This window comes from Arvicola amphibius, chromosome 2, assembly GCF_903992535.2.
Source record: "Arvicola amphibius chromosome 2, mArvAmp1.2, whole genome shotgun sequence".
NCBI classification, from domain to species: domain Eukaryota; kingdom Metazoa; phylum Chordata; class Mammalia; order Rodentia; family Cricetidae; genus Arvicola; species Arvicola amphibius.
In genome coordinates, this window is record NC_052048.2 from 3,179,957 (window position 1) to 3,200,815 (window position 20,859).

The following is a 20,859-nucleotide window of genomic DNA, read 5'->3' on the forward strand; positions in this document are numbered from 1 at the left end:
TTAGCAGACCCTTGGGTCAGCAGCGCTAAGCCGCTAAGCCGTACTCACTAAACACGGGTTGACAAAGACATCAGAGCCCCGCCTCCATTTACCTCTTTGGCCATACAGGCTTGAATGTTACCCCGGAATCTGCAGATGGCACCCCTAGACAACTTTAGCACAGGACACATTTACCTCTGTCTGCAGTATGCCCTCCCTCCCTCGGCTTGAATAAAAACCTAAGGCCTTTGGAATTTCTCAGGTTCTTGGTTTTAGAAACAAAACAGAAAACACCATGGTCAAAGTCTTCTTTGGTTTCACGCTTCGTCTTAAGCCTTTTGTTTCTGGCCGACATCCCCAGCCTTCCAGATTCTTTGATGCTACATTTTCGAGCAGACTGAAGAAGTTAAGGGTTCTCACACTATCATCTCAGAACCTTTCCAGGGTACTGAGAAGCCTCTTGAATCAGAGCACCGAAGTCAGGGCTCTCCTACCAACCCCCCGCCCTACCCCCCCCCCCCCGCCCCCGCACTGGACTCAGACACTTTCTGCCACACAGTGGGAGTCAGAACCCCTCAGAAACATCTGGGGGTGGGTAAGGCAATAGAGAATGGAAAGAAAATAAAAAGACAGGATCATCTAAGGAGCTGCCTGAAGGCGGGAAGGGTTTCAAAGACACAGTCATTTGGCTGAAGCTTTCAACTGGTACCAGCAGAAGGAAGCTCTAGCTCTCAAAACGCCCGCATGGGTGAAGGGCGCAGGCAGACGGATGCCATGACAGCCACCCAGTCCTTCCCTAAGCACGGTTGGCAGCAAGAATAACAAAATTCTGTTGGGAGTCTGTGCATCTGGATCCTCATACCCACCGACTGTACAAGGGCAACCTTCCAAGCCGGGTTGCTACAAGCTTGGCAGATGACAGTGGCACACCTCCATTTGGTCCAAGTTGCTGGCATTAGGAAATACGCCCAAAAGAAGGCGCTCGGGAAGAGAACTGGTTGACTGGCAGACACAATGATGTATCTTTAACTGCCCATCTTTGCCCAACGCTAACTCAGCTCCCATCATCTCCGAATATGGGGTTGGGCTGCATACAGTGAAGACGTGGAGACTCACAGTGGTGAACATAAATTAGATTCTAAGGTGCAGTAGTAATATCGTAGACTCCCCGAAACTCAGTTATATAGCAAAATATAAATTAAATCTATGATATAAGTACCACTTTTTGGTGGCAATTTCAGTTCGGAGTTTTTGTTTTTTTTGAAAAGAACCCAGCATAAACAATTTTTAAAAAATAATGGAAAAAGAAAGAAAGGCAGGGTTGCACGAGGCCTACAGTCCCAGCAGTGGGGAGGCCGAGCTGAGAATCCTGACTTTGGGGTTATCCTGGGCTATAAGGCAATGGCCTGCAAGCTTCCAACAGCATTATAAGCAGGTTACAGACTAGACAGCTACTGGTAGATTTGGTGAAAAGACCCTGAGATCTGTCACCAAGTCCCAAATAAACACTAACGGATGTTTTTGTTTTGTTTTGTTTTTCGATATGGGGTTTCTTTGTGTAGTCTTGGCTATCCTAGAATTCTGTAGACCAGGCTGGCCTCGAACACAGAATTTTTAAATAGCTGTGCAAATAGGAGTTTTATAAGTAGGCTCTCTGGGTATATTAGAAGCATGGCTGTAAAGAAACCCTGAAGATACTTGGGGTGGGGGTTGTCATCCCCCTCAGCGTGACCAGCCACTGGGAGAGCAGCCGGGAGCAATGAATCTGCCTGTAGTTTTAGCTTTTCTACGGAGCTTTCTTAACTGGGTAAGGTGGCTGTCACTGACAGGGCACTGCCCGCCGCCCACTGCTGGCTCAGTTAGCCGACTCTACTACAAGAGAGCGGCTGGTCATAGCAAATGCTCTTCAATTGAAATTCCTGTAAGTGAGGGCTTGTTGCTGTAAGTGCTAGAGATTAAACCTAGGGGCTCTCATGCATGCTAAGTGGGCTCTTAAGTTTTTTTTAAGAAACACGGACCCATGACTGGCAGATCCCTTTATCCGTCGTGAACCGCCTCGGTGAAATCTCTAGAGCTATTGCTCACAGCTGTCGGCATGAGAGCCATGAGCCAGCACCTCACTTCAGACATGCCAGCAGAGGCCATTCCGTGTCTGGACGGAGTCTCACCCCTGCTTTCTAACGTAAATGAGCTACAGCCACCTTGCCTTTAAAGGCACACGGTGACCGCACATCTGCCCCTATGCGGGAATCCGCATCCAGATGTGCAAAAGTTGTCTGTTTGTTTTTAAATTTTAAATCTTGAAACAAGATCTAAGTCAATACATTCAATAAAAATAACTCATAAAGGCGTGTTTCCCTTATGCGGCACTCCCTCATTTAAGGCTCCATTTATAAAATGTTAAGAGCAATCTTCTAAAAACAAAGACCTCACAACGCAGGGTCCGTGGCCCACACAGGCCTGCATTTGCCACACACAGCCGAAGAGGCTGACCAGCCTGCTTGTGCAGCCTTCTCAACTGCAGACAGACTGGAGAAGTAGCTAGTGTGTGCTCATCCAAGTGTGTGGAGGGACCAGCTGCGTGTGCGGATTCTCTGCGGTCTGGCTCTACCATTGCCGCACGCAAGGCAGTCACAACTTGTGGGCCCCTGAGGATAGCTATAACTCTAGCTAACTCAACATCAGGACCTTACTTAAAACATTAAGGTTTTTTTTTTTTAAAGGTAACTCAATTGTACACAAACTTTATAAATGGTAATGCAATTCCTAAATGTCAAAAGGCTGGACACACCTGTAGGGTCCCTGAAACACATATACAATAAGGCGCCTGGCCAGAGAAGCTGGGCGACAAGAGATGGGAGGGGTGAGGAGGTGGTTCCTAACGCTTGTCAAAAAAAAAAACCAAACAAACAAAAAAAAAACTTGAACATGAAAGAGGAAAATCCCCTACTCCTGACATCTCAGGTAACCTAAAGAAATAGCATTTTTTTTTAAAGTCATCTTTACGGGACTAACATGAGGCCCTGGGTTCCACCCCCAGAGGGGGGAACACAGAAAAAAAAGCCATCTAAATACTCTATTGTGTCAGATACTGCCTCAGCCCTTGCGGGGCAGACCCTGGCTGTCTACTTTCTAATGCTGAGTTTTGGTCGTTGGCCCAAGACTGTTAGGTTTGGAAGAATACTTATGACATTTGTTCCCATGACGTGTAAAACAGCCTAGAAGGGATAAAGTTGGTGTCCTTCCCCCAAGTTCTCAAGTTAGCTTATTTACAGCCAGCCAAGCCTCTGACATACATGGCCTATGTTAGTCTGCTGTGCCCTTCGGGAATCAGAATGTCAGAGGGTTCCTCTCCTCCCCTCTTGAACCAGATCGTTCTTCTAATACTGTTAAATCACTCAGGTCTCTGTTTTGTTGGGTAGATAGAGAGAGGAAATCAGCAAGTTATGCCCAAAGGCTGGGAACCGCCGGAAGGCCTCCCAGCTGTCAGCGAAGATGTTGTACTTGAGAAACACCCGGTGCTCCAAGCTGGTGGACAGGGTGACATCCCTGCTCATGATGTAGATGCCGTCGTTGTGCAGGGCACAGGTCAAGTTCAGGCCCGACTTGGACGTGTTCTCTTTCAGGTAGAGCCACTGCCGGGTGACCGTGTTGTAGGACTGCACGGTGAGCATGTCCTCACTCTGGCTGCTCCTGCGGTTGGGCCCCAGCTCGTGGAGACACCCACCCACCATGTAGATGGTCTCCTCCACGGACACCATCTGCTGCTTGCGGATGTGGACGTCGCAGGTCTCAAAGAGTGTCCAGAGGTCAGAGGAGGGGCAGTACTGCAGGATGTTTATGTTCCGATCTGAAACACAGAAGGAGGCCAGATGACAAACGGCCGGGATGTGCGCCACCCGGGCAGGGGGACCCAGCTTCACCACACACACCATGTGGCCATAGGCAGCTGAAGCTCAGTCAGAAAGGCGGGGGTTAGAGAAATGGTTATTCAAGCAGAAGGGGGAGGGGTCTTCTGGATTCTCCCTTCTTAGGAGGCCCTCAGAACCACGAAGCCAGAAGCCAGGCATAGGGGCTCACTGCCTACAATCCCAGCACTAGGAGAGCTAGACAGGAGCGCCATGAGTTTGAGGGCAGCTTAGAAAGCGCAGCTTTGACTTAAGGGCAACTTGTGGATGCTGTTGTAGACGGACGGCTCCAGGGAGGTGCTGTAGGTCTCAGAGCTGGGCCGCGGCTCCTCTGAGGGAAGAGTTAACCTCAGCAAGCCCTGGTTGTAGCCCATCTCAGGGCACCGGCTCACCACTGTAGCAAATCCTATGCTTTAAGGAGCAGCCCAGGCCATCAGAACTCTAGAGACCTATGCTGCCTGACACAAAATACAAAGCCCACACTGCAAAACGTAGTCCTTGGCAGAATGATGGTATGTCAACCCAGACATCCAGTTAGCCCTAGACAGGTGTCAACAAACAGGATCCACTGCCTGCCTCTGGAGAAAGAGCTGGAAACCCTAGAATAATGCCTCGTAGAGCGCCGTTCTCTGCCATCTGGCCTGTGCAGCCTGCCCCACCTGGCAACCGGCTAAGCCACAAGGTCAGCATAGAGTTCAACAGTCGCGACTCTCATGGACAGTTAAGAATGCCAGACTACACGGAAGGCAGGCCCAGCCCCAGCAGGGTCTGTCTTTGAAGCCAGCAGAGCAGGCTTTCCCGTCAGGAGACACAGAAGTCTCTCTCAGCTCCTGCCCACCACAGCGGTAGACTCACAGACCTGCTTCCCAGTGCAGCCCCAGAGACACGCCAACGGCCTCGTCTCCTGCCTGTCATACCAGCTACTTAGGAGGCTGAGGCAAGAGGATTTCAAGACACAGAGTGAGTTCAAGGCTAGCCCTGGAAACTTAGTGAGTAAATGGAAAAAGAAAGCCAAGAATATAGGGTGCTTGCTAGTGTGCATGAGGTTCCCAACCCTGGCGATGTCCCCAACACTGCAAAGTAAGAAAAACAGAAAATCACGCTGTGAGATTCAAAATGCAGGGCTTCGCTTTGCTCTTTTTAAACTGATTTTTTAAAATATTTTCTTCTCTAGGAAAGCATAAATGGTCTTAGCTACAGCAAGGAAAGGAAAATATTAGCAATTAAAAATGAAGTTTTTAAATTTGTTTTTGTTTTGTTGCTGTTGTTTTTTTGAGAGATGGTTTCTCTGTGTAACAGTCCTGGCTGTCCTAGACTAGCTCAGACTGGCCTCAGACTCACAGAGATCCACCTGTCTCTGCCTTCGAGTGCTGGGATTAAGCCCAGCAAAGAAAGTTATTGTTAAACAACAAAAATTATCAGAAAACAGCTCAAGTTGGGAGCCAGCCAAGCACAGGCACCCAGCAATGGACCAGCACATAACCGAATGGTTGTTATCTTCCCATAGCAACAGACTCTTCCATAGCAACAGACCCACCCATAGCAACAGACTCTTTCATAGCAACAGACCTGCCCATAGCAAATGACCCTCCCACAGCAGTGGACCCACCCATAGCAATAGACTCTTCCACAGCAACAGACCCGCCCATAGCAACTGACCCTCCCACAGCAATGGACCCACCCATAGCAACAGACCCGCCCATAGCAACTGACCCACCCATAGCAACCATGGACCCTCCCACAGCAATGGACCCACCCATAGCAACAGACTCTTCCATAGCAACAGACCCGCCCATAGCAATGGCCTGCCTACAGCAAAGGTGAACACCACCCATCCCATCCCACTCCCACCTCACCTGCAGCTACCAGTAAGAGCTCCACAGTCAGGTCTAGCAAGATGGTACACACCTGTAACCATGACACTCAGGGGCTGAGGCAGGAGGACTACAAACTTGAGACCAGCCCTTGGCTGCACAGTGAGACCTTATCTCAGAAAGACAGAGCGGGCAGAGGTGGCACAGACAGACAGAAAAGCTCCAGAGCCAAATCTGGTTCCCAGCGAGCAGGGCACAGAGAAACCAGGTCCTTAGTGAATGCGGGTCCCCATGCCCACAGGCTTTCCACCCCTAAACTGCCTTTCTGGTCCTCACACAGGTCCACGTGTCTCTACAGGCCAGGTAACAACACTCTAGGGGCCAGACAAGGAACTGTTAATCTACCAAGGACACCTGCCTGAGTCATCTGGAAGTTTCTCCTCATTCCAACAGACAGCCTGCAGGCCTTCCTGGGTGTTCTGCGAGCTCCCTCCACACAGCACTGGCCCAAGCCACTACAACGTGGTCTGACTTGGCGGGATAATCTTTTGGTCTTTACATCTAGCATGGATCCCTCTGCCCTTTAGGGTTGCTACGGCTTCCTATTGGATCTCTGCTGTCTGTTGAGAAGAGGCCTCATTCTCTAGCTGCGCTCAGCTGACCTGGAACTCACTACGTACCGCAGGACTGCCTCAAAGTTGTAGCAATTCTCCTGCCTCAGCCTCCCAAGTGACAAGATAACAAGGATGGGGGTCCACACCGTGCACCTCCATTTCTCTACTGCCTGGTAAGAACCAAAATAATCAACTCTACTATAAAAGTCAATAAAGAGCCAGGTGTGGCAGTACACGCCCTCAATCCCCGCAGAGGCAGGCGGGTCTGGATGAGTCCATGGCCAGACTAGGCCATCTATCCAGTTCCAGGGCAGCCAGGGCTACATAACAGAGAAATCCTGTCTCAAAAACAAACAAAAAGTTATGAGCCGTCATTTACTGAATTTTAAGTCTCTTTTAAGAAGTCAACAGGATGAGATTCCAACTCAAGTCCTGGTTCTTTTTTCTTCTTGGTTGTTCTGTTTTGTTGGTCTTTTTCTTAACAATTAGGCAGACCCGATTGAAATGGGAACCACCAGGAAGTGCTGGAAAAGCCGGACAGAGAAGGGCTAGAGAGGACAGCAGTGCCCAGCCCTCTCGCTTGGAACACAAACACCCATCCAGCCTCACCGCCTGACCGCCCATCATGGTCTCTGGCACAGGGAATCCAGGACGGACATCATCCTGGGTGGCCCAAGTGAGGAAGGCACACTAGTGGTGGCTTCTGAAGCTCAAAACACACAAGAAGGGTTTTCCAGGTCGAAACTACAGCCCATTTGCTCAGCCAAGGTCATGGAAAAGCCAGGAAATCTACCAGAAGGATGGTGTCCCCAGTAGGACGTGGCAGCTTCTGTGTGGGGGAGAAGCTGAGGCACACGGGTTCCGTATCAGCCACGGTGCATTCTCTCTCCATCGGAAGGAGTCAGAGGCTCATGCATGTAACCTAGCACCCGAGGCTCAGACAGAAGGATTGAGCTACAACACTCTATACCAACACAAACCACACCACCTAAAAGAAAGGAGAAATGTCTGTAGGTAGACAGCCCAGCTAGCTACTTCACTAGAAAACCAGAGACAGATGAAGCATTCAGGCATGGCAGAGGCTAGGGCTGTCTCAACACGTGAAGTCAGTTGATGGCTGTGCCCTGTGCCCCAGAGGAAGACTATTAGCAAAGGCAAATTCTCTTTTCTCCACTGAGAAAATGCTAACTAAGCCTCCTATCTTCATGGCGGTCACCGGGAAGTGGCAGCATCTGAGGAAGAACTCAGGGCTTCCAGCACACACATCCCTCTGCTTCTGCCTCTCCTCAGATGCACACATACACCGGCCACCTACAGAGGGGAGTGGGGGAATTCCCCAAAGGCAGGCTCACCTCCTCAACCTCAGCACCAACCAGTGAGAAAAAAAAAATTTGAAAAACAGCTCTGTAGTCATATAAGTAAAGATATTAAACAGAGATGGCGCTGGATTACTAACCCAGGTGCAAGAATCCTTATTAGAGACAGAGACTCTTGGAGAAGTCACATGAAGACAGGCAGAGACGCGTGGTGAAGCCACCAGACAGGGAGTTAAAGAAGTGAGGGAGTGTTCTCTATCCTCCCCGAGAGACACGGTCTACTCTCTCCCACACACCTTAAAGTCTTGATCCCCCTGCCTCTGCCTCCCCAGTGCTAGGATTACAGGGCTGCACCATCAAGCCCAGTTCTGGGTCACCTATTTAAATACTATGCTAGTGTCTGTCATTTACAAAGTTCCACTTGTAGCCCCAGAGTCTCATCAGTGAGGGCTGGAAAGCTCCGTCTGCCCCATCACACCATAAATGACTTTTCCCTGACCATCACACATCACACGCCAGTGACTCATGAGCTGACCACGACACCAGCAACTCCCCGAGTCCAGGGACACCTCGCCTTCATGCCTACCACGGAGAGAAAAGATCACGGAACACACCACACGGGCACTACCATCTGGTCTAGGGAGCTCTCTGTGTTCACGTCCTCCCACCCCATGACAAAGGAACAGGGCCTGTCTGGTAAAGCAAAGCCTCAACTCAGCTCTGGCATCGCATTGGTGGGTGGGCCCAACTCTGAGGGGAGAAGAGGTACTTCGTTTATGCTTCTCTCCCAAGCAAAGCTGTGACCCGAACCTCCAACATCAGGTTCCAGGTGCTGACCGCAAGGCTGGGTTTCCATAAGCACAAGGAATATTCACAATCCTTCATACTTCCTCTCTTCCATTTGAACAATGACCAGGCACACAGAAGGCCCTGGAAGGTCCTTGCTCGCTAACTCATGCTGTCATCGTACTGGCTTCCTTAGGAATGGTGAGTCTACGCATTTGGTGCGCAAAATCAAACTCAGACACACAGCTTCTTCTGGCCAGTCTTGCCCTGCCTGGGCCGCCCCCCTCACCTTGCCCTGCCCAGGGCCGCTGAAGTTTACCCAAAAGCAGTTGACACCCCCCTATCCCTCCCCCGTGCCCCCCACCCCCGCTCACCTCGGGTGGTGTAGCCGCCAATGACATAAATCTTCCCCTTGCACTCGCAGGCAGAGAACTCAGCCAGAGGATTTGGCAGGGGAGCCACAAAATTCCACGCATCCTGCTCAGGATTGTAGCACTCCACGTTGGACACCGCCTGCCCGCCGATGGCGTAGAGCTTCGAACTGACGGCCACAAGCTTGAAGTTAGAGCTGAAAGAAAGAAGTAAGCCCACAAGATCAGCCCTGGTCGAGATGTGAGGAGAGGAAGTTCTCCAGCAGACCCTCGCAGGTTTTATGTGGATTTAGTTGACCATGTTGAAGCGCCAGTTGTTACAATGAGCAGGGCCCCTTGTTTGTCCCGGCCGCCCAACTTGCTTAGCCCCAAAATAACCACACAAAAACTGTATTAATTTAAACACTGCTTGGCCATTAGCTCTAACTTCTTATTGGCTAACTCTTACATATTAGTTTAACCCATCTCCATTAATCTGTGTATTGCCACTTGGCTGTGGCTTACTGACAAGATTCTAACTGGTGTTCTGTCTGAGGCGGAGGATCCATGGCTTCTCCCTGACTCTGCTTTCTTCCTCCCAGCATTCAGTTCTGTCTTCTCTGTCTACCTAAGTTCTGCCCTATCAGGCCCAAAGCAGTTTCTTTAGTCATCAGCCAATGAAAGCAACACACAAACAGAAGGAACTCCTACACCAGAGGGGAAAGGAACCAGGCAGCAGCTTGGTGTGGCCTTCAAATCCCACCCCTTGAGAGACCCACATTCTAAACATTCCACAACCTCACCAAACAGCACCACCAGCTGGGGAAGAAATACCCAAGACCAGCCTGAAGGTGGGGGAGGGGAAGGGAGAAAGTGAACGGGGCGGGGGACAATGACGATCACTACCTACAGAGGCTAGGACATGATATTCCAGGGGACAAGCAGGAGAGAAAGCACAGGCTGGACTCAGTGGTAAGAGCATTGGCTGCTCTAGCAGAGGACCCAGGTTCAGTTTCCAGCACCCATATGGCAGCTTACAACCTCCTGTAACTCCAGCTCCGGGGATCTGACACCCTCTTCTGGGCTCTGCAGGCACTGCACACATGTGGCATTATATTCATACAGACATACATTTAAATATTTTTAAAATACATCTTAGAGAGAGAGAGAGAGAGAGAGAGAGAGAGAGAACACAGACTCACAGACTTGCCCCTAGGATTTCTCCTCCCAGAATGGCTCCTTCCATCCAGGTACAACAGGGGCATTAATGGGTGGCCAAGAAGACCCATTAGCCACCAGTAGGGACCCACCCCCTCACCAGAGGGCAGCTTGTATACTCAGCTGCTATATATAAGTGGGAGGGCTAAGCTGAACTAATTAAAATCCTCTGGTCCAGTAGTTTACTTATAGATGTTAACAAACAAGTATCTCGACAAATGTGTTGTTGTCAGCTTCAAATATTAGCTGAGCAAGACAAAGTCAGTTTGTTCTGAGGGAGCCCAACCCCTCTGCAGAGACACACAAGAGGAATGTCCACAAGCCTGCAGAGAGCTACAGCACAGAGGCTGGGCAGTCCATCCATTTCAGGTCCTCACCTCTAACGTAGCGGAGGCGGGAGGGGATCTCACCCCAGGGACTAAACATGCAAGCAAGAGATGCTCTCGGCACAACCTCGAGGCTTTCTGCCACGTGAAATGAGGGTGCTGGACAAGGCCCTTGTGTCTAACTCCAATAAGGACTGCTCCAGGAAGAAGGACATCGGAGGAAAGATGGGGCAGAAGCCACAAAGGCAAAGCAACAACCCAGGCTGTGTGCGTGGGAAGATCGAGTCCAGGGCCACAGCAAGGTATGACATTCACCAGCAAGAACACAAAGAAAGTACAGAGCTTTACGGTGTCTGGATGCACAAAAACCGGTTCCATTTTGTTTTCCAAACAAGAGGGCAAACCCAGCGTTCTTCACCTAGAGCCTCAGCGCCGTTAAACCCAGCCAGCCATGCAGATAGACTTCACCCTGGTGGCAGCAACTGGGGGGTCCTGGATTCATGTTGCTTACTCTCCCCACTGCCAATGGTCCTTAGCGTCCAACCATGATGCCCTCCCTGTGTGTGCAGATCTGGTGAACCAGAGGAAATAACGTTTGTAAACAGGCACTAAATCCTGACCGGCTCAGGCCGGTTTCACTTCCCACAGGTACACAGATAGTAAATCCTGTAATATCAAAACACCGTGTGTTTTTCATCCAGCACGCTCCTCTGTCTTAAGCAAACAGGTAAGGGCCTTTTTTTTTTCTGAGACCAATCGGACAGGCAGCTAAGTAAACAACTTCATCCCTCCAAACCCCGTACGTGCGAGCTCTCGTCAAGAGAAACGTTTATTAATGTTGGGTTTGCTTGCAGATGGGCTGGCCACCTGAAAACAAACCGACTGCTAAATTTAGAGGCAAATCGCTGAGGGCTCCAGCTCCGGGCTTGCACAAGGAAATCTACCCTCCACTGCTGAACAGCCGTGCCACCTGGGCACGGACTGAAGCTCAGTAGACCTGTGCCTCAGTTTCCCCATCTCTGAAGTAGAGTCAAGCACATAGGCTGCTCTATGGGGCATGGGGAGGGTGATTTTCCTCATGTCTTAAGCCTTGTTTTTTTTTTTTTTTTTTAAGATTTGTTTTTAATTGCATACACATGAGGCGGGGTGTGTGTGTGGGCAGATGAATGCAGGTGCCCACAGTGACCATGAGCCACCCGACGAGGGTGCTGGGAACTGAGCTCAGGTCCTCTGGAACAGAAGTGTGTGCCCTTGACTGCGAAACCATTGCTTCAGCTCCTCTGTTTTTGATTGATTACATTTCTTTATTGTTTCTCTCCCTCTCCCTTTCCCTCTCTCTCTCTCCTTGCATGTGGGAGTGTGCATGCCACAGTGCACAGATGGAGGTCAGAGGAAAACTTGCAGGCGTTGGTTCTCTCCTTCAACCACATGCATCCCAGGGGTGGACACAGGTCGTCAGGCTCAGCAGCAGCCTCCGTATCCACTGAACCCTCTCTGCAGCCTGGACTGCAGCTTCTTAACTCCAGAGGAGAGGGCTGGCTTCTCACTGCAGCGCAGACGGCCTCCAGAGCTCTGCAGTCTGTGAGCCTTTCTGCACACCCTAGCACCTCATTTCCAGTGTCTGCAAGCGGCTCACACTGGTCGCCTCAGGAGCAGGACGGTGCAATGCATCTGAACCTCTTCTCCCTTCATAGAGACCCCTGACACGCAATGTTCAGGAAGAAAGATGCTAACTGTCATACCAAATAAGCCTCCATTTTATAGCTGTATATGACTCGTTTGCAATAAATAAAAAGCAAGTGGGGAAAATTAGACATGGCTGCAATTTAATTCTCATTTCACTGAGAAGAAATAAAAAGCCCTCTAGGACTGCAGCCACAGCCTGATGACAATGGAGCACGGCTTAGCACGCCTGAGGCCCTGGGTTCAATTTCCAAAGCAGAGGCGGGGAGGAGGTATGATTCCATAGGGGCTGACGCAGGATAATCTTAAGAGTTCAAAGCCAGCCTGGGCTACATAGTGAGAGACCGAGCTGAGCTATACAGCAAGACCCTGACTCAAACACACACTTAAAACCTAAGTGATGAGAACTTTGCTAAACACCTGGCCACCAACCAACAGCCGTGAAAACACAACGAGGAGGGAGATGACCCAGCGTCTAGTCCTGTGACCCCGTGGAAGCAAGTTAAGACTCCCTGGAGAAGTGGGGCCAATAACAAAACCAGCCTCACAGGGCTGCTGGGGTTAACGACGAAGCGAGGACAGCACTTGACCCAGAAACAGAGTTCTGGAAACAAAAAGCCACCGCGGCTTGCTACAGACAATTCTGTGACTGTGAAACTCGACCCTCCTCCCTGGCCTGGATGGTGTGCATGTCCCCATCCAGTTCCTCGGTCGCTCCTGCCCCTCCCTGCCTCCGCTGTAGTGGCCTCTGCTGGGGACCAGGATGGAGATGGGACAAGGCGGGAAACACAAGCGTTCATTGTGGCTCCAACCACCTGTGGGAAACTCAGAAAGCAAAAATCAAAAAGCAGTTTCAACTGCTGGCCAGAACTCGGGCTGCTAAGGTTAACAAGCCTGCCACTTTCTCTCCTCCCCTGGTGTCCAGCTGTGTGGGCTCTCCAGCAGGACAGAGTCTCTCACCGGTTTCCCCCCTGGGGCTCCTCTGCCAGCAGCTGGCTGCAGGTGAGGCCTCTCAGACCTTGCTGCATTCACACAAACAGTACCCACCTGGCTCCACCTTCGGAGCAGAAGCCAGGGCTGAGGGAGACCCTAGGAACAATCTTAGACATTTAAAGACATTTCCGAAGGCCAGCTGCAGTCAGTGGCCAGTCCTGCAAGCCGCCCCTAATTAAGGTGGGGAGGGAAGGCAATTCTGTGGTCATGCAAGCTTTTACATGTCAAGAGTCAAATCTGTGTTCAGACAATGAACCGATGTTGTATGCCTGAAAAAAGCTTCCAAAATAAAAAAAATGCTTGGACTTGTACAGTCATTTTATTTTAAAAAAAATTACATGTGTGTGTGTGTGTGTGTGTGTGTGTGTGTGTGTGTGTGCGTGTGTGTGAACATGTACACAGGCCATGGCACACATTGGAAGTCCCGGGACCCGAACTCCGCTCATCAGGTTTGCCTTTAGCAACTGAGATCATCTCACTGGCTGATAGTCATTTTCAAGCCTGTAACTTTGCACTGAACCTTGAAAAGAAATCTCAGAGATTCACATCTCAGCACAAAAAGGCAAAGTCGTATGACAGAATGTGGTACCGAGGAGTATGGCCACATTCTGATCTGGAGAAAACTTCCACGGACAGGATATAAAAGAGTCACACACGGCAAACCCAGCTGAAAAGAGAAAACTGCTTCTTGCATGTAGCCACTCAAACCCAGGATCTAGGAACTGGGGCTTGCGCGCTTGCACGGCCAGCACTGAGCTGCATTCTGCTTGCGCGCCACGTTCCAATTGTTGGTGATTCCCTTGTTTTTAAGACAGAGTCAATTGCCAACATTTAGAAACTCGGTTACCTCACATCTGGTCACCCTGACTCCTCACTTCCTAGGGAATAACCAGGGTGGTCCAGGGTGAGGCGGCCCGTGGGTGACACCCTGACACCAGGTCCTCCAGAACTGCCACCCATTCTTCTGCTCGCTGACATCACTCACCCTGCCACTTTAGGACTCGTGCAGTGTTGAATCACACTAAGACAGCAACCCAGCGTGCTGGTGTGTGCCGCCCATCCCAGCTTCTTGGGGTGGAGGCACGAAGTGAAGAAATTCAAGGCCATGCTTAGATACAGAGCTCAAGGCCCACTTGGATACATGAGATCCTGTCTCAAAAAAATTAATAAAATAACAAAGAAAACCAAACCAAAAAGTATATCAATAGATACGCATCTGTGAACACACGCACAAAAATTGTTATGGGATATTTTGATCACACTCTGACACTTCCAACTGACAATAAAATTTACCTTGAATCAGAGAGCAGAGACAGCTGCTAGCTGACCAGAATCAGTCATAGAGGTTTTGGAGGACCCAGGACATATAGAGAGACACAGGAAGTAGTAGAGAGGAGTTAGAGAGATTTGTGGCCAGTTTGAATCAAGGATGGAGAAAGAGAGGACCTCACTTCTCTGATCAGGTTTTAAGCCCAAGTTTCTATTAATAATAGAAGAGTTTATATAATCGTTACAAATATACATATACAATAACCATTAATTAGAAGAAACATTAAGTACTCTAATAATTTTATAGTAAAAATATGCGGATACACGCCCCACTCACTTAGGAATACACACACACACAGCTCCCAAATGATAACGCTGGCCATGCCTATATTTATGTAAGCATCCACGCCTTTATAATACCTAACTATGACATGCATGTATAGACACTATTGTGGTTTGGGCACCTAGTGGGTAAAAGGCTCATGCATTGAATGGTTGGTCCCCTTCCATTGTTCACAAGTAGATTTAGGGAGGGCTGAGCCAGGAGCCTCTGACCTCATCAGTGCATCAGCCATGGATGGAGTCACGTGACACTGTGACTAGACTAGGCACGTGCACACACACACACACACACACACACACACACACCTCTGTCATGAGCTGAGCCACTCTGTTCCACTGTGTGTTCTTGGCCGTCATTCTTGATCCCTAATAATACCCCTCCCCACACAGCCACTTTCCCTTGTCTCAGAATGAAATATAATTTCTCACAATGAAATAACCAAGGGACACGTGGCAATGGCTAATATTGTCAGCTCGATGGGATCTACAACTACAGAGAGAAGCTCTGGGTGGGCGGTCCACAAAGAATGTTCTAGATCAACTGAGAAGAGAAGACCCACCCTGAAAGTGGGTGGCACTACTCTACCATCTGGGGTCCAGACTATAAAAAGGAGAGCAAGCTGGACACCAGCAGCCATCACTCCTGACTGCTCCCTCAGGCTCTCTCCACCACGCCTTCCTGCCCTCAACCATGTGCCAAAACAAACCCTCCCTTCCTGGAGCTGCTTCAGGTGCCTGGCACCACACTGAAGGCGGAGGAACTCACTTTAGCTTCCCTGTGAGGCAGGAGTGCAACACAGCTTGACCATGTTTAAAGAGAACGAAGACACTTTGAGGCAAATGGACCGAGGATCTCAGGCTAAAAAGAGAAGACAGGTGAGGGGTCATCACTGTGGAGTCAAGGTCACCATCCTGAGCTCAAGTGGATGGAGCTGGAGACAGACACACAGGGGAGAGGTAAGACAGAACCTAGAACCTTCCACCCGATCTCAGACACGCAGGGGAGAGGTAAGAAAGAACCTAGAACCTTCCACCCGATCTCAGACACACAGGGGAGAGGTAAGACAGAACCTAGAACTGTCCACCCGATCTCAAACACGCAGGGAAGAGGTAAGAAAGAACCTAGAACCTTCCACTCGATCTTAGAGCACAACCTTTGCTGATTAATTAGAGTGCTTAAAAAGTATTTTGAAATAAAACTTTTGATGCTAAACTTTATTATTTTGTTTTTGTTTGTTTTCAGAAAGGGTCTCTGTAGCTCAGGCTAGACAACAGATCTTCCTGCCTCAGCCTCTTAAGCCAGGATGATGTGACGTAAGTATCATATTACAGGAGGTTGGGCAAACCCCCCCACCCCCAACCCCTAGCTAGTACCTCTGGACGGGACAGGGAGTGAGTGACACATTCATCTCTACTTCTTGTGCTTCAGCCTGCCAGGATTTTTAGGATTTATTTTTTATTTTTATTTGCGTGCCTGTATGTGTATGCACACATGCATGTGAGTGCCCCAGATACCCTGCAGCTGCAGTTGCAGCACCCAGTGTGGGCGCTGGGAACTGAACACCAGTCTTACGCAAGAGCAGCGAGTGCTCTTCACCTCTGACCTAAGAGTCCCTTGTCCTGTGATGGGCCCAAGCGGTTCCAGTCCAGGGCAGAGACCACAGCGGGACTTGGATGGCAGCAGGCGGTGGCCTGGTAGAGAGAGGCCTGGTCCTCTCCTGGTCACTTTCCTCTCCACTTCTGGGACGCTGGTGATTGGATCCAGGCCTCATGAGTGCTTGTCAAACGCTCCAGCACACACTGAGATACCGGTTCTTCTGAGTTTTGTTTCATTATCCAGGCTGGCCCAGAACTCACCTGTAACCTAGAAAGGTCCTTAATGTGGAACCTACCTGCTTCAGCCTTGTAAGCAGCACAAGATCTCACTTCCCAAACAACGTGGGCCCTGCAGTCTTGACTCCCTTTCTCTTCTTATCTGCTTTGCTCTCATATTCTTCCCCTGACTCCTCTCCTTACTTCTCCCCCCACCCTGGCCCCAAGCTGCACCTTTCCTTCTCCAAGTCACCCAGGGTCAAGGCAAGAGGCTCCACAGGAAGGGAAAGGTGAGGGAGGGAAGGAGGGATGGAAGAAGACATGCCTCTGGCCCTGTGAGTCCACAGCTTCATAGACTCAACCAATAAGAGGGCAAAGTGTGTATACTGAACACGTACAGGCTGGTTTTTGTCCTTCCCTAGATGACAGTCTGACAACCACTGGCATGGTAGAGGCATTACATTTGAAGTTATAGATAACATAGAGATCATTTATTGTAGAAAGTCGGCTGCGGTAGTGCAAACCTTTACCGTGAAGGCTAGAAGGCAGGAGGATCACCTGGGCCTAGCAAGCCCAGGAGCTCGAGACTAGCCGGAGGAACGCACCAAGGGAAACCACCGAACATAAGCAGGAGGGTAGTATGTAGGCTTCCTTCTGATGGTGCCATCACTGCAAGGGACTCAACAGAGGGACCAGGGCACACCCATTCTGTAGGTGACCACTCCGGGCTCAAGTTTTGGGTCAAAGATGATTGCTGTCTAGGGAGGAACTAAAAGAGGGGAGAATGAAAGGGAAGAAGAAGAGAAACCCTATGTGGCGCATAGTAATGTCATCCTAGGGATAGCGGATTCCGACCCAAGTGCAGAAGGATGCAAAGTCACTGACAGCAACAACAAAAGTTCCCAAAGCCGGCATTAGCTACTGCCCAAGCGGCATTATATATAATTCGGATAAGGCCAGGAAAGAAAAGAGACGGTAAAAACAGTAGTTATCGTTTTCAATATCCTCTGCGAGCGCAGTGCGACAGAGAAGCATAAGGCTCGCACCGGTAAGAAGGCCGGTGGCTGGGCTAGGTGACTTCTTCCTGGCGAGCCCTGGGCCCTCTGGGAACTTCGCCAGGCGCGAGGAGGCCAGCAGCACTCAGCGAGATGCCACCGCCTCTGGCCAGCAAACAGCTGGGCAATGAATGAAGCTGGCACTTACCGCTTCTGGTTCATGGAGGCCACCTGCAGCCACTCGTTGGTGGTGGGGTTGTAGGAGTGTGCGGCCGAGATCTCCTGGCTGGTGATCCTGTACCCGCCCACGATGAAGAGGTAGTTGTCCAAGATGGCTGAGCCATAGCCCCTGACGTTCACCAGGTCAGGGGGCAGGTTGTTGGCCAGCGGGAACCAGCGTTCCGTGCTCTCCTCGTACCTAAGCATGGACGGGGGTTCCCCCTGGTAGGGATGCGGGGCCAGGGGTCCCCCGAGGAAGTCCCCCAGGGCCACCAGGACCGGGGTCCCGCGCATGCGGTCCTCCCTCAGCCTCTGCTTCAGGCTGCAGTCCCCGGGACCCGGCGGCGGCGACAGCAGCAGCGGGAAGTGCGGCTGGCACAGCACCTGGTGGAAGCGCAGGGCCATGAAGCGCAGGCAGGCGTCCTGCAGGTCGGGCAGCCCGTACACCTGAGCCAGGCGGTACAGCTCCAAGCAGTTGCCCAGACGCACATGCGACAGCAGCAGGCGGAGCAGCGCCGTGACCTGCAGGAAGGACGCGGCCTCCACCAGCTCGGCCAGCACGCTGGCCTCGGCCAGCTCGTCCTCGGCCAGGCCCCAGCCCTCGCGCGCTCCGCCCGCGTTGATGAAGTCCAGCACCAGCCGCAGGCCCGGTGCGCTCAGGCCGCGCAGCTGCTGCACCTCGGGGCCGGCCTCGGGCCGCACGGCCTCGCGCATGCCGGAGCGGTAGAGCGCGCGGAAGTAGTCGCTCTGTTCGATCAGCTTGCTCTTGCTCACCGGGTAACAACGGCCTTCCAGGCTGATCTGCACCATCTCCTCGGCGGACATGGCTGGGCCGCTGAGCCCAGCCGCCCGGCCGCGTAGGCTCCTCCCCCGGGCTCACACCCTCCGCCGAGCCGGGCCTGCGCTTCCTTCCGCCGCCGCGGCCTGGGGCTCGGCCCCGCCGGCACGTCAGGCGCCGTCCGTGTAAATGGCCTCTCTGTGTCTTTTATCGACGTGTCTGTGTGGGTTCGTGCGCGTGAGCGCAGGCGACGGGAAGCCAAAGGCGGCAGGAGACCCTGCAAGCCCGAGGGACGAGCGGTTGTAAGCCGCCCTACACGGGAACCGAACTCCCGACCTCCACAGCAACACTGTGCGTTCCTCCAGCACGGCTTTAAACTTTTTGTTAAACTGGTTAGGAAACAAACGAACGCGCGGGTTCTCGGTGCCCTGTCCCTAAGCACAAGTCATTCGTACAGATTTCCTGCCGCAGCTCGGCAGTCCCTGTGTGAGATTTCTGGGACCAGTCAGTACTGTTAAAGAGTTTGGACTGTGACCAGTTTGGTGGTTCAAGAATACACTGAAGGATTACTGGAGAAAAGGAGTTTTAGAAGAGTTATTAACTCCATGGACAAGGCAGGCAGGCAGGCAGGCAGGCAGGCAGGCAGGCAGACAGGCAGGCAGACAGACAGACAGACAGACAGACAGACAGACAGACAGACAGACAGACAGACAGGAGGGTAATGGCATAGGACACATTCTGCCTGTCACCTCTGCGCAGAAGTCTGACCCTGGGTAGCACCTGCCCAGCCACCCCCATCACTCCAGCCATAGCTGTTAGAACGCTGGTCCCATCTCCCCTGGGAGGCTGCTTGGTTAGAAGGCTGAGTCCTAGGGGCTGGCTGTGGTGAAGAGGTAGGTGCTTGCTTGCAGGCACCGGGCCCTAAATTGCATTCCGCTGCTTCACGGAGAGGGGGCTTTCAGCCATTGCATTCTGCAGATTACAAGCAAGGATAAGGAGCGAGAAAGAACATTCTAGCGGAGTTCATTCAGCCTTGCTAGGGGGAAGAGGCACAAACACATGAAATATACTCTGTTACTTTCTTGGATTTTCTGAGAAACTTGGGATACTGCACTGTGATTGACAGGCCTTGAACTTTTCCTGGATGGCTTCCACTCCGTATCTGTCACTCTCAGTGTTTGGGGAATGAGGAGGGTTCAGGTGAGGGGCCAAGGATTTAGCTGTCTCTGTGGCAAGGCAAAGTGCCACATCTACCATTAGACATTAGGTTGGTGGCTGCTGGGAGCTACAACTTCAAAGAGGTTGGACCTGGATCTGTCTGTGCCTCCATTAGCAACGAGGCGGATTCAGTGGGTCACCAGAAGGACAGGCTCTTAGAGAAAGGAGAGCATGCTGGTTCTTTAGAACCTTTACCAATGGAAGCTTTTGTTTCTGGATCACAGATCCGCCTTTAACCAGTATTCTTTTGCCTTTTAAAAACAAACCAAAAAGCCGACCTTTGAGAATGATTCTCATTAGAGAGGCAATTCAACCACAGTCACTTTAGCACGGTGAGATCAGCTGGGACTGGAATCTGGATTGTTCCCTGACAATGCCGGGCACCGGCCCAGCAAGGTTTTTGGCCCCGGACAACACAATGATATTATTGGAAACCGGGCATCTGTAAAAAAAAAAAATCTAACAATTTTAGTAAACCACACAGTGAGTGTTCTAGAAAGCTGGGCATAAAGACAAACACATATAAACTCCTTCGTTACAAAGTAGCTAAACTACAATTTCAAGACGTTGTGAATGCACATCTTAATGTTAGCACATCCACCACTTGGCAGGTCACAGCCCCAGGGGAGTCCGCCCCTGCTGCTTTGCTAAATGGCTATGTTGTCAAATCACCTTTAACTATTGTGTTCATATCCATAGATCACATTGGCTGAATAAATCTTTTCTGCAGTGGGCAGCGGGGTGGAGACAGACAGCTAGTCAAAATGCAGAGACGTGACTGAAGATTCAGCCCTAAACTGGACACCTATGCAACCCTCCCCCAGTGCTTGGGAAAGAACAAGGAAGACGGCCGAGAAAATATGAGCGGGAGGGTGGGGAGGTTGCTATGAGGGGCTGTCTTCTGAATGTGACATGGCTGTGGCATTCATGAGTTCACAGACACTACGGGTCCCTGCATGAGATCATGCCAACAAGAGCAGCCAACATTCCAGCAGGCAGCACTCAGTGGGATGCCAAAAGTGGGGAGACCTGAAAGTTGGGAGGCGCTTAGTGGAGAAATTAATAGGGGGAGAATATGCTCAAGATAAATTATATACATGAATGAAATTGTCAAATTCTAAAAATATTTTATGTAAAATAAACATGCATATCAGCATACAAGTTTACTTTTAGTAAATGGTAAAATTAAATGCAAAGCAATGAATTGTTAATTAAAATTCTTTACGGTTTACTCTCAGT

General features: G+C 50.8%; 1 protein-coding gene across 1 annotated transcript; it reads right to left on the reverse strand.

Annotated features, from left to right (window-relative positions):
* Nucleotides 1-516: 516 nt before the first annotated feature.
* Nucleotides 517-18,487, reverse strand: Klhl42 (kelch like family member 42). Its single transcript, XM_038318881.1, has 3 exons — nucleotides 17,614-18,487; nucleotides 8,792-8,985; nucleotides 517-3,829 (listed from the first exon to the last, which is right to left on the reverse strand). Exons 1-3 carry the CDS (start codon nucleotides 18,447-18,449, stop codon nucleotides 3,378-3,380), a joined length of 1,482 nt encoding a protein of 493 aa, XP_038174809.1. The 5' UTR covers nucleotides 18,450-18,487; the 3' UTR covers nucleotides 517-3,377.
* Between the last annotated feature and the right edge of the window lie 2,372 nt (nucleotides 18,488-20,859).

What these genes read in the sequence shown, in the direction of transcription:
- Klhl42 (XM_038318881.1), bottom strand. Translation starts at nt 18,449, where the DNA reads ATGTCCGCCGAGGAGATGGTGCAGATCAGCCTGGAAGGCCGTTGTTAC. An exon ending in GCCTCCATGAACCAGAAGCG is followed by an intron (nt 8,986 to 17,613) that starts GTAAGTGCCAGC and finishes TCTTTCTTTCAG; the next exon opens with CTCTAACTTCAAGCTTGTGG. An exon ending in TGGCGGCTACACCACCCGAG is followed by an intron (nt 3,830 to 8,791) that starts GTGAGCGGGGGT and finishes TCTGTGTTTCAG; the next exon opens with ATCGGAACATAAACATCCTG.